General features: G+C 52.2%; 2 protein-coding genes across 4 annotated transcripts in view; both read right to left on the bottom strand.

The window, feature by feature from the left end:
• Positions 1 to 13,270, bottom strand: part of LAT (linker for activation of T cells) — a 419,561-nt gene that overhangs the window by 210,252 nt on the left and 196,039 nt on the right. The window lies entirely within an intron of this gene.
• Positions 1 to 13,270, bottom strand: part of XPO6 (exportin 6) — a 104,899-nt gene that overhangs the window by 1,124 nt on the left and 90,505 nt on the right. For both annotated transcript variants that reach the window (XM_081819797.1, XM_081819796.1), the window contains 7 exons: positions 12,646 to 12,835; positions 7,966 to 8,121; positions 6,754 to 6,868; positions 6,404 to 6,575; positions 4,797 to 4,958; positions 2,480 to 2,578; positions 2,072 to 2,302 (listed from right to left, as the gene is read on the bottom strand). In XM_081819797.1, coding sequence (XP_081675923.1) covers positions 2,072 to 2,302; positions 2,480 to 2,578; positions 4,797 to 4,958; positions 6,404 to 6,575; positions 6,754 to 6,868; positions 7,966 to 8,121; positions 12,646 to 12,835 — 1,125 coding nt within the window. The remainder of the gene's footprint in view (positions 1 to 2,071; positions 2,303 to 2,479; positions 2,579 to 4,796; positions 4,959 to 6,403; positions 6,576 to 6,753; positions 6,869 to 7,965; positions 8,122 to 12,645; positions 12,836 to 13,270) is intronic.

Genomic DNA, 13,270 nt, shown 5'->3' with positions numbered 1-13,270 from the left:
CCCGGGCTCCGGGCAGGCCCTCCCGATCAGGAGGGACACCCCCACAGGAGCCCACAGGCCGCAGACACCAATGGAGAGGACCCCTCGCAGCTGGAACCCCCAACTCTACCATAACCCAGCAAGACCACCCGAGGTCCGCCTCCTCGTGCTTAGACCGGGATCACTGGGTGCCACACTGCAGGTCCAAATGTAGAGTAACATCAACGGTGCCTGCCACGGAGCCAGTGGGACCCCACGTGGCTGGCGGTGCCATGGCAGTACCTTCTGGAAGCCCGCTAGCAGGGCTCTGCGGTGCGCCTCGGCCCACCCGCCCTTCACCTGGCTAACCTCTCCTCTTCAAACTCACCTCAAAGCCTGCCTCTGCCAAAGAGGCCCCAGCTGGTGAGGCAGGCACCTCTGCTCCCCACTCTCCAAGTGCCCTTGGCTCACCCCGCGTGTGGGCCGTGCACGCTGGCTCTGCAACCCCGGCATCCAGCCAGGAATCCTGCTTCCTGGCTCTAGCATTCCCAAGTTCTCTAACTGCCAACTCCCAGCTGAGCTTGCTGGGCCTCGGTTCATCTGTGAAATGGGATTAGTAACAGGATCTACACTTCGGAAGGTTGTTGGAAGGCTTCCAAGAGCCGGGGCATGTGAAGTGCTTGGCCCAGTGTCATCCACAGAGGGCGATGCTGCCTGTCTTCCCAGCAAGGCTCCTTTGAAGGCGGGGAGAGGGACTGGAGCCCCAACACCCTACACAGGGCCCAAGAGCCAGCCAGTGTCAGGTACACGGTAAACAGATGAATGAAGGCGCAGGTTTGTTTACTTATTTCATCCTCCAGAAAACAAACCAAAGGGGTGTCTTTTACATCAGTGGCTCCCAAATGCCAAATTCAAATGTCCTGGGTGGGGGGGAACACAAGAGTACGTTTCTGTATATTTAATAAGCCCCCCAGGTGCACAGATGCAGAACTAGATTTGGAAGGCCACCGCTTTCTCAATCAAGACATTGACTGATAAGGACATCATTAGAAACTGAGAGTTAAATATTAGGACTTGGCCTCAAGGAACAAGAAGGAGTACTACCCAAGTGGCTGAAGTGAGCTTCCAGAAGCTCAGGAGAAGACAAGACAGATCCCGAGGAAAGACACATTGCAAGGCAAAGGAAAACAAGGAAAGGAGGAGTCCAAGACAAAGGAAAACAGGAACTGAGTGAGTCTAAGAGAAAACTACCGTGATGCATATCACAGATGAGATAAGCAAGGAATGAGCAGAGTTTGCTCCAGCAAGAGCCCTGTGTAGGTCTGCACATGGAAGTGGGACTGCCGGCCAGCTGCTCCAGCGCAGGAGGCAAGGCAGGGACACCACGAGGATGAGGGAGAAAGGTTTCATTCTGCCGCGTGTCAGGCGGTGAAGGATGAAACGGACTCATTCCACGGGAAGAGTTCCAAGAAGGGCCTAGCAGGCAAGTGCAGAGACCTAACGGCTGAGAGAGGAAAGGGGGCAGGTGAGTGTCCAGCCAGGACACCCCAGGACAGGAAAAGCTGGGGGCCATGGGACCCAGACACACCGGCCACAATGGCTCTGTGTGCATCCAGTGCCTTCACCACCCCAGCCCCCACCCCATTCCCGCCATGTTCCCTGGGCGGACAGCAGGTCAGCCCACGCTGAACCAGGAGGTCTGGGCAGAGCCCAGGGGCCCATCCCTAACCCTGGGGGGACTCCGAGACGTGGCTCTTGAGCGCCAGTCTTCCCAGACTATCTGCAAGTTTGGGCTATAGTGGCTCAGGACCCGGGAGAAAACGATGACTGCACCCAGGGGGATGGGTGTCCTCGATGGGGTGCAGAGGCAATCAGACAGACTGCTGGGGCCGGGGCTGGGGCCCGACAGCGGAGACGAAGAACACGTTGGCTGCAGGAGCCCCCACCGTGGGGAGGCGGGACCCCCCCGCGTCCAGCCACAGCACCAAGTTGTTCAGGAGCCACTAGTGGGCACAGACCACACACGGAAGTGGCCTGCCCCTTCCTCCCTGAGCAGGTGCCAGGGTGAGAGCCCACGCCTGCCCTCCCCGTAGCCTGGCCTCCCTCTCCTCACCCGATCCATCTTGAAATTCCGCCCCAGCACATTTTTCTGGTTGGCATCCACGCCGTCACAGCTGGTCAGAAACTCTGGGAGGAAGGCTGCAAAGAAGCCATCAAAGTCCACAGAAGCCATGTTGTAAATGGCAATGCCGATCTCCTCCTGCAGAAGGTCGTGGGACTTGTGAACCAGGACCTGCAGCAGCACGTTCACAAACTGAAACAGCATGGTGGTCCGGAAGATCTTCTGCAGACAGAGAGGCCGGGGTGAGCGACGGCACGAGGGCTCACTCCGCCCCCGGGGCCCGTCTGCATCCCAGCCCACTTCCTGCCACGTGCCCCAGCTGCTGCCCCAGAAGGGTGGCACTCCGCCCGCCCCACTGACGCCTCGGAGGAGGGACCCTTTCTGAGAGGGGGCGCTGACCTTGTGGTAGAGCTTCTGCTTGGTGTTGAGAGTTTCCAAGTAGAAGAGATTTTGTTTAAATAGGTGGATGTCAGGCTGGAGAAAGGACTGTCCAAAAGCCTAGGGAATAAGACCACTATGTTATGAGCAGCATTTAAAGCACCTCAGACCTGGCCCTCCTAGGGCCCCCACCCCACACCAAAAGAACCAGCACTCTGCAAGTGGTTCCTCATGTCCATGGCAGGATGAGGGTATCCACGGCCTTGAGTCTTCTGGTCAGATCTTGAAATGTTCCTGAGTAGTCGTAGCTCTGAAGTCCTCCCCACTGGGCCTCACTTCACATGTGGGTCTCACCTTGACCTTTTGTAATAAACCTCTGGATCCCTTCATGGATTCCGCCTTTGAAGCGAGAAGCTAGTCAAGTGACTCTAGTCAAAACCTCAGCAAACCCAGCAGACTCTGAAGCCTGCCTCCTGCCTCCCCTCAAACCAACCCCTCACCCTCTGTCAGCCACATACCCTCTCCCTGGCGTCCCAACTCTTACAAACCATAAATCCTGGGAGGCTCCTTCAAACTGGCTGCCTCTGCCTTGGGCCTAAGCAACAGCAAATTTTTAAACTCCTTTGCAGTTTCTGGGCTGTCAAAGTTACAAGTGCTAAAGCAAAAAATAACACCCCTCCCCTGCCAAAAAACCCCAAGCCAGTGATGTGCAAGCCCCCACTCCCAACAAGCTGCTGCCTGCTCTGTCCTTCTGTCCCCGGGCCCCTGAGCTATGAGGGGTCTCATAATGCCTGCTGCAGCAATGGGATCTCCATGATGCCCGATGGTTTTATTTTTTTAAGTTGGGTTTACTCAAGTGTGACACTGAGTAAAACTCACCCTTTTGGGGTTCACCCTTGTGTAATTCTGACCAACACATGGTCATCTAACCACCATGACAATCAAGACACAACACTTCCATCTCCCCAAAAAGGTCCCTCGTGTCCCCTTTGCAGTCAGTCTTCTCCCCCTACCCCTTCTCTGTCCCTCTGTTTTTGCCTTTTCCAGAACATTACATGATGGAGTGGAAATCATACGGTCTGGAGCCCTTGGGGTCTGGTTTCTCACCCAGCATAACCATTTGGAAGTCATTTACGTTGGTCTCAGTGTCAGAATATGTTCCTTTTTACCATCAAGTAGCAGTCCCTTATATACATGTGTCTTGGTTTATCCATTCACCAGCTGATGCATATCTGGATTATTTCCAGATTGGGCAATTATGAAAAAAGCCACTATAAACACCTGTGGACATGTGGCATGAATATGTTTTCATTTAGCTTAGGTAAAATGCTTACAAGTGGTTCGTCGGGTAGTAACTACATGCTCAACTTTGTAAGAAACTGCCAAACCGTGAAGCTGTTTTCCAAAGTGGCTTTCACCAGCCTAGTAGAGGGCCAGGTACCCATCTGCCCAAGAAAGCTTAGAAGCAAGGTTGACGTGGGGGGTAGGAGAGCAAACACTGAATATTCCACACCCAAGGCCACGCTGGAGACAGAAGGGCAGCGAGAGGCCAGGGGCAGGGCGTGTGCTCATCCAGAGAAGCATCTCCGCACAGGGACTGCACGTGTGCGTGCTGACGCGGAGCTCAAGGGAGGAAGGCAGAATCCCTCTGGCTACCCCAAGGAGAAAAACTTGCACTGGAAACAAAAACAAACAAACAAAAAGGAAACCCTCTACTTGGACCTGGGCTCAGAATAAAAAGTTCTACCATGAAGTGTGGAAGGACAGCAGTGGACAGTAGCCACAAGGCAGCCCAGGCACCCCCAGCAAGGGGAGGCGCCGCGGCCTCTACAGCAGGGTGCGGTCAGCCCCCCAGGGAGTCCGCTCACAGGGCAGCACTCTCCCAGGATGGTATGAGCCGGAACGATCTTTACAAGATGCAGATCCCTGGGCCCCTCCCCAAGAGACTCCACTCAGCTTCCAGTTAAGGGGGCCTCCACGTGCTACAGCCCCTCACACTGGGGGCGCGCCGCTACAAGGCATACAGACAGGTACTTACCCAGCACCCCCACACATCAGCAGCTGGGCAGAAGCTAACCCAGTCAGCCTCACCCTCGACCCACGAAATAGGCAGCATTCTCCCCACTTTACAGATGAAGAGACTGAACCCCCAAGAACTTAACTAACTTCCTAGATACTAAGAGGCAGCACTGAGCTCTGACCAGAGACTACATGGCCTCCCCGTATGCCAGGGAAGCAAACCAAGGGACAGATAGCTGAGGGACCCAGGTGGTGTCCAGAATGAGGCCCTCTGTCCTGGGATCATGTGGCAGCCTCATGGGCTCTTGCTGCACATTACCTGCATGATGGCACTGAACTGAGGCTCATTCTCCATCTGCTCCTCAGCGATCCCCCTCTGCACACTGGCCAGGACAGTGGACTTGAAGAAGTACCTCCAGTTGTGATGGAGCGTCCGGAAAAGGAGCTCAAACAGCTCAGCCTTCACATCAGGGGAGGGGCGCTGCGGAGACACACAGACCCTCACACCTGCCCTTCCTGTGGCTCAGAGCAACAGAGGGACCTAAACAATGCCTGCTACCAGCAAGCAGAGTGTCGGTGTCCCACCCACACTCTCGTCCGGTCAAGTCGCCCTCAGGCCGGCAGTTCAAACCAGGCGTACTTCCACAGAGACACAATGCCCAGGCCAGGGCCAAGGGCCCTTTATTCTTCTTTTCTTTAACAAATTTTTTTTCTTAAAGATTTTATTTTTATGTAATCTCTACACCCACCGTGGGGCTTGAACCCACAACCCCAAGATTACGAGTCACATTCTACCGACTGAGCCAGCCAGGCACTCCGAGGGGCCCTTTTTCTGACAGAAGCACTCAGCCCTCTCAGGCAGGAAAAAAAGGCTACCAAATGGCAGAACAATTAGGAATATGGGTTTCCTATTTAGAAAGCAGCTGATGTGACCTGTTACATCTTCTTGGTCATGTTCCTTTTCCCAGGATAAAAAAGGCTGTCCCAGCTAACCTGTTGATCTTATTATGCAAAACAAGTAAGAAGCTTTAAAAGCAGTTTGCCCTCTATGGAGCAGGAGTTTAAAGAGCACCTAGAGCCACAGAAAGCAACGGCAGAAGACCTCCAGGGGGAGGCAGCGTACGGGGCTAACTGCTCCCTGGGCCTGTCTCCTCTGTCACTGGCTGCAGGATTCGGGGAAGGGGGGGGAGGGAGGCAGGCTCAGCAGTATTTTCTAACTGAACCGAAAATCTCCAAATCACTGGAGGGCATGCCAGGTTACAGTATTCCAGATGTCTCTGGAGAATTCAAAACTGTAAGGTCCAGATGTATTTAATTCAGTCTTGACTAAATTAAATTGGGACCAGAGGGCATGAGCCCCCATGGCAGGAATCCTTACAGGACCCAAATGTGTTTAATGATGCAAAGCAACTGACTTATTTAAGCCTTAGTTAGGACACTTAAAAAGGTTAGCTCTTATTTAACTATCACATAAAATGTAGTTAAATCCACACTTATTCTGGATCTTGTCACGCTGAACGTCTGTTTTCTAAGGACTAAAAGCGTTCCTTTAACAATAAAACCTTTGCACGGTTCCAAGAACTAGCCTTATATCCTTGAGATCAGTGGAAGTTCTTACTAGGAAAGTACATTTGTTACAATGTTCACTGGAGAAAACCGCATATTCACCTAAAATTATAAATTGTTTGCCATGGCAGACGGCTCTTACTCACCAACCAACCTTGCTATGCTTTCACTAGACTAGTTCTGATTAATTCAACCAATATAAAAAGACTGGACCAAGCTAAAGGCCTTCTTTCTTGGAAAAAATATCTTACGAAAAAAAAACAACTAGCAAATTAGCTTTAAAACACAATGCCTTTTCTTCACTAATTCCCTCCCCGGGGCAGACAGGAGGCAGCACGGGACCGGCCCAACCCCTCGTACCTCGGCAATGATGGGATACACCTGCTCCATGCACAGGGCGATGATGCTGGGGAGGAAAGGCTTGAACACCTGGCCAGGCTCCTGGACCACCACCTGAAGGATCTTCAGGAACTTCTCCACCACCCGGCATCCAGTGCTGCCTTCGTGGAGGATGCTCTCGGCCAACTGTTCTCTGCAGACACGGGGAAGCACGCGGTAGCCAAGGAAATGTTTCTCTGGGGGCCCGCATGAAAACCAACCCTTGTGGCACGTGAAGAAAAGGAGCAGAAAGTCCCAGGCTCTTTAGCCCAGCCCCACTAGTCCTCCCTTGGGAGTCTGGAAGCCACGGCGAACAGCAGGTCTGCGGTTACCTGGTAAACATGTTGAGGAAAGTCTGTATGATCTGCTCCGTGAAAGGCACGCCCATCTGTACTCTAAGGCCTCGAAACAGAGTGAGGAAGAAGCTCAGCATCTCATCGGTCACATCTAAATGAAGGCACACAGCAAATGGTCAGAAGTTGCACACAGGGATAAGTGGAAGCCCCCTCGGTTTGATGGCCTTCCTTTTGCAAGATGCACTACCATCTCGCCTGAAGGCTTCCTGCTGGAAGAAGTTTCCCCAACGCCCCCAGAGCCCACGATGGAAAGTGGGAAACCATTAGGGACATGCCGAGAAAACAGCTCTGGCGTCGTGAACCTCTGGCTGACGACGGCTCACTAGAAGAAGTGAAGGTCACAGGGCAGCTGCCTTCACCACCAAGCATCCAGCAATGCTGAATTCTCACTGCAGATGGATCATTTTGTGCTCACACTGATGGATGATTCAACTGGGTCAACACCTGAGTGCTCTTGTCATTTCTCTCTCTGACCACTAATCCCTGCACTTGGGTCAGGGGTTAAGTGGCTGAAAGTGGATAATGAGGGTGTAGTCAGGCTGCATGGCCCTGGCCCATTAAAGGGATTATTTGCAGAAAATATTGGTTACATTTAATCTGGTTCTACTTGCAGATCTAGACAATCATCTCGTACAGCATGTTTTGGCTCTAACCTCACACACGCTGCTTACAAGAGGCAATCAGGGAACGTGTGCTAACTAGCAAGCTCCGACACTTCCCTCGTGACTGACAAGACTACATTAAGTGCTCTCAGGAGAGCCAGGCCCCATGCATCCAGAGAGTCAGAGAGCCTCTATCAGTGGCACTGACAGAGGGCGGGAACCATGTCAGCAAAAGCCACCTTGCCATCGAAGGAAATAAGCAGCACCCATGGGAAAAATTCTCTTTCCTCTCCTGTACAATGACCCCATCACCTCATCCTCTGACATTCCGCACTGGGAGAAGGCAAAGACTTAGAAGCGCATGAGGCAAGATGCCCCAAGTGACTCCGGGCCACACGACACAGGTGCAAGGCCCAGGTGAGGGTTCCGGGGGGCCTTAGCCCCAGACTCCCCATAACCGTCCCCGCGCTCTGCCTTCAGCCTCAAGGCCACACCGCGCCCGCCCGCTCGGTGTGCTCTACAGAGCCTAGCAGTCCCTCTGGACTCTTCCGCTCCCGCCACCAGGGGGCCTGCGGCCAGCTCCTACCTGACTGATGGATAAAAGCTGGAAAGAGGGCCAGGGAGACCTGCACGGATTCCTGCAGCGACTGGTAGCAGATCTGCCGGGACTTGGTGGACTCCCCGGAGATATTCTCCACGATGTCTTCTAAGACACTAAGTGTCTGGTGGATAATCACTTTGGCTGCAAATCGAGATTCAGTGTATGTCAGGACTTGTCTGAGGATAAAGCAGGGTAACGGGGAACACACGAGAAGGGGGGACATTTGCACAGGTATTCAGGGGGCTGCTGCAGAAGTCTTGCTAAAGGAACACCGTCTCTCTTGATTGAGTTATCCATCTCTCTCTCTCCCTATATCCTTTTCTCTCTTTTTTCCCTTTTTACCGCCAGGACTCCGGTGGCCTGCCTGCTCAGGTTTTTGCCTCTCTTCTGCCTCTATCCACCAGAAACAAGTCCACAGGGAGGGAAAGATAAAAGTGTAGCCTCCGGTTAGGTGACGGATAAAAAAATAAGCCTCACAAGGGAACTACCCCAGGCGAGAATGGACACATGCAGAGGAGACACGCAGTCGGTTCCAGACAGACGGCTGGCCAGGCAATCCATACCAGCACCCGGCGGCACATCTGCTGCCGCTGTCAGGGCCCAGGGCCTGACAATATGTACGATATTATCCTATGATATTGTGTTATTAACCACATTACCCCTAACCAGACCCCGATGCAAGCTCACATGGTGCCTCCACACAGCGCCCAGAGAAAGCAGAGGCAGGGCTGGCAAATGGGCGGGAGCTCAGAGGACACGGCAAGGGCCCAGCTCCGAGGAGCCCCGGAGGAACTACAGACGAGCACCAGACGGCTCTACAGGCGGGGCAGGCCCCTTGTCAGGACACCAGGGACAGCCAAGAGCCCCAGCTTTGCAGGGCTGCTGTGAGGACGACAGACAAGGTTGAGAATGTTTCCAGCAAAGTGCCTGGACTATCGGAAGGTTCAGCATAGGGAAGGTACCATCCTTCCCCATCACTGGTGGAGCTGGCTCTCCCCTTAGACACAGAGCTTGCCCCCAGCTGCCCCCAAAAGCCCCCCATGGCGCAGCCTGCACTTGGCAGACTCAGCCCTGGTGGAGCTCCGGGGGCAGAACCAGAGCTGGGCTGAGAACTGGCCTCCACCTGGCCCTCCACGCTCACCAGCCTCTGTGGGAGCAGAAGCAGCTTCCAGGGAAGGGTACAGCAGAAAGAATCGATGCTCCGGAGGTGGATGCAATCAGGTTTGACTCCTGACTCCACTAGATTCTAAGTCTCCGTTCCTCATCTGAAAATGTGGATAGATAGGTAACACCACCTCACTCAAAGGATTTGAAAATAATGGCTCACAACAGGCTGGTCTTCTAACGGCTGGTCACGCGGACACTGGCACATGAGCCAAAGACACGTGCATCATATTGAAGGAACCACTCACATACCACTACCCCAAGCACAGGGACTCTAACTGAGCCGGGGAATTGCACTTGGGTCAGACGTCTCCCTAAGATACACAAGGCACAGGGAAAGCAGTTTAGCGGGAAAAGCCAACAGGGGAAAGAGACCAAAATCTGACCTCTGATGTGTAAGGAAATTGAAACAAGAACCAAAATGTATTCACAGAAATGTACAAGGGGAAACTGAAAGCACCACTGAATATGTAATAGGAGAACAGGGATATAAAGTGTGGTACTTCCACTTGATAGGTGGCCTGTTACCAGACCATTAAAAACAGTGCTTTCAAGAACAAAGGGGCAATGTGGTGAAGAATCAGGATCTGGAGCCATTCAGACCCAGGCCTGACTCCTGACCCCACCGCCTTCTCTCTGATCCCGAGCAAGCTACACGTGCCAAGCCACGGGGCGGGGGCAGGGGCGGGGGGGGGGGGATGGCACTTGACAGCGGAGAGACCAGCAGGCCCTGCTGAGGCAGGTGACCACACTGAGCATGCCAGTAACGGGACACACAGAAGCGATGCGACGGAAAACACACAACACGGCCCAGGTGGTATTCCTGCCAAATTGCTGGAAACAATCAGAAGAGCTTCCGGGGCATTTTACGAGAATATGGGTTTGGACTCTTTAAAAACGTCAATGTCCTGTAAAACAAGAACCAGGAATGCTTTTCTGTATTAAAGGACTGGAAAGACGTGAAAACCAAAGAGAACATAGGATCCCGGACTACATCTTCCATTTTTAAGAAACAAAAAAGGCCACTCTGGTAGCTCCTGGGAACACTGACTGCGTCTATGTGTTAAATGATGTTACCATTACCAGGTCGCACAACTTGGTTGTGTTTGTGGTGTTTGGGTTATAAGAGAGCATCTTGTTCTCAGAAATAAAGGTTAAGAATTCAGGGATAGGGCTGCTTGGGTGGCTCAGTCATTAGGCGTCAGCCTTTGGCTCAGGTCATGATCCCGGGGTCCTGGGATCGAGCCCCGCATCAGGCTCCCTGCTCAGCGGGGGGCCTGCTTCTCCCTCTTCCCCCTCCCCCTGCTTGTGTTCCCTCTCTCGCTGTGTCTCTCTGTGAAATAAATAAATAAAATCTTTAAAAAATAAAATAAAGAATTCAGGGATAAAGTGTCAGCAACTTACTTTATTTAAATGGCTCTGTTAAAAACAAAAAGTGGGGGGGGGGGCAAGAACACATGTGTAGCAAAATATTAGCAAGTAACCCTCACATAAGATATACAGTTGTTCCTTTGCTTAGTCTTCCAACTAAGTGTAGGTTTCAAAATTTGTCAAAGTACTAAGCTGCAATGGGAAAAGCTTTCCAGGCCTTCATGTTATCACTTGGAGAGGAAGACAAACCTCACCGGGCTGCAGGGAAGACTGAATGAACATCTGTACAGGAAGCTCTCAGCCCAGCGCCTGGCAAACAGGGAACACGCCAGATGTTAACTCTGCTGTTAAGTCTATTCACTGTGGAAATGGCTGCTCCCATTCAGCAGATCACTCCAGCACATGGTGGCTCCAACACAGGGGGGCAACCTGTTCTGCAGGGAAGCTGCGGCCGCAGACCCCTATGCTCTGGCCAGTGAAACTGAGTGGACATCTGAAGGCCAGGTGTCCCCCGCAGACCAGCGCTTCGAGCGCCCCTGCACCATCCTCCCCGCCCCCATCCCAGCGTAAGCACAGACTGCAGGGTGGCCTTCAGCAGCCTGGGGCCTCGAGTGACCAGAATAATAAGCAGGATGTCCCCAACGCCCTTGGCCCCAGCTGAACATGCAGTAGGAGCAAGAAATACATCTTTTCCTGGATTAAGCCACTAAGCTTTTGGGATTGTTTGTTACCACGTAGCCTATGCTGACTGATAATAAGCACGTGTAAGATAAAGGGAGAAAAGACCACTAAACTTTCTAAAAGGTGAGTCCACACTAGCCGTACGTAACCCCTGGGCAAATCAGGTCGTCTGACCCTAGTTTCCTCAGGGACTAAATCAGGATATCTAAAAGCAACTAACGCATAGGCTCACGTGGGAATTAAGTGAATGACTGAACGCAAAACACTGAGAACCAGGACCAGACAAACACCGGACTGTAAAGGGCAGTGCCGGCATGGCCAGAGATGCAGAGACGGAGAGAAGACCCGGGCAGGGGCCCCGCGCACAGGGCGCCCTCCCTAACTCCGCCATTTCTCATGCACCCACAGAACTACAGAAGATCCTGAAACAGAGAAAAAGGAAGACAACAAGATTGCTAAAAGGCTTACTTCCTAAAATACTGAAACAAGAGATTTAAGAGTTTTTCCCGTCTTTATACTATTCTAATATTTTTGTACAATGAGCACGTGTTAATGTTCCTGATTATAAAAATAATGTTCTTAACAAGAATGTTGAGTACTTATTGCTATTTCTAACATTTTTTTTAAAGATTTTATTTATTTGACAGAGACAGCGAGAGAGGGAACACAAGCAGGGGGAGTGGGAGAGGGAGAAGCAGGCTTCCCGCTGAGCAGGGAGCCTGATGCAGGGCTTGATCCCAGGACCCTGGGATCATGACCTGACCCAAAGGCAGACACATAACAACTGAGCCACCCAGGCGCCCCTATTTCTAACATTTCACAAAGTGTTTTTGTTGACATTCTATAAACGTCTTCCAATGTTCCAGTATTTTCTTAGTGTTAAAATACTGTATTTTTTAAGTATTTCTATAAAATTCGTACTTTCTGGAAGACTTTTCAGAGAAATCTGATGCCTTCTACTTGAACTGAGTTTTCTTGATTCATCTTTTTCCTCCCTTTTGAATATAAACAATCAGACTTGAAGTGTCATTTGTGAAGATACCAAGTTCTTTCAAAGCCTCTGAAACATGTTTTTGGAGGAAGGTTAAAATAGTTTCAAAAGACAGTACTTAAATCCATTTTTCCCAATGTGTAGAGGTGAATTGCTTTGATTGCTTATACAAGTATCTGAAATGGATCAGTTAGTCACTGTGGACTTCTTTATCCATGGAAGGCACCATCAATGGTTTACTTATTTTAACTAAGAAAAGGGGTGTTCTACATTCAGGAAATAGGTCCAGCTGATGTGTTCACAGAATTCCACAGAGAAGCATGACCCCATCACCCAAGGCTGGTTCTCCCACCCAGCGGCCGTGAGACAACAGACAGGTGAATACTTCATCGGCCACAAAGAAAGACAGAGCCTGCCCTACCTATCTCCCCGGCTGCCCCTGCCTGGGGGACACTTACTGTCATCCAGTGGCATCTTCCTCTGCGGGGCGACAGCATTGGGTTTCAGGTTGCGATAGTCCTGTGAGAGTGCGGAGATGAGGTTGGCATGGTTGATGGAGCGCACAGGCCACTGTTGCTCATTCTCGGGGAGATTCGGCCACGGAAGCAGCAGGATGTTAGAGAGGGCTCGGCACACCAACACCTGAGCCTGGAAGAGACCCCCCACGGGCATCCGTCAGAGGGCGAAGAGCAACACACAAGTGCACGTGACATGACCTAGGCACCCCCCCCACACACACACACCACCCCCCCAACCCCACCCCACCCCCACCTCAGGCCTCCAGGCTCCTTTCTCACAGGCTGGGCCTGGAGCTTTGGTCCAAGTCTAAGGTAATGCAGGAGGGGAGAGAAACTGAAGTCTGGGTCCAGCACACTCCAGGCCCAGCCGTAATAATCTTTCCTGGGGCCACCCCTTCCCTCTACTCGGGTACCAGAAGCGTTACAGAGGGAAAGGTCACGGACACCGCAGACACTGGCCTTCACACCCTCCGAAGAGCTGCTCAGAACAGGGCTGAGAGCACGAGGCCGTAAGAGCAGCTCTCTCCCTCAATCCCAGGTGCTCTCCAGTAACTGCTTTGACTGC

This window comes from Leptonychotes weddellii, chromosome 5 (genome assembly GCF_054177405.1).
Source record: "Leptonychotes weddellii isolate Sample4059 chromosome 5, ASM5417740v2, whole genome shotgun sequence".
NCBI lineage: Eukaryota > Metazoa > Chordata > Mammalia > Carnivora > Phocidae > Leptonychotes > Leptonychotes weddellii.
Note: the sequence above shows the minus strand (reverse complement) of the source record. Positions and strands in the feature narration are given on the sequence as shown.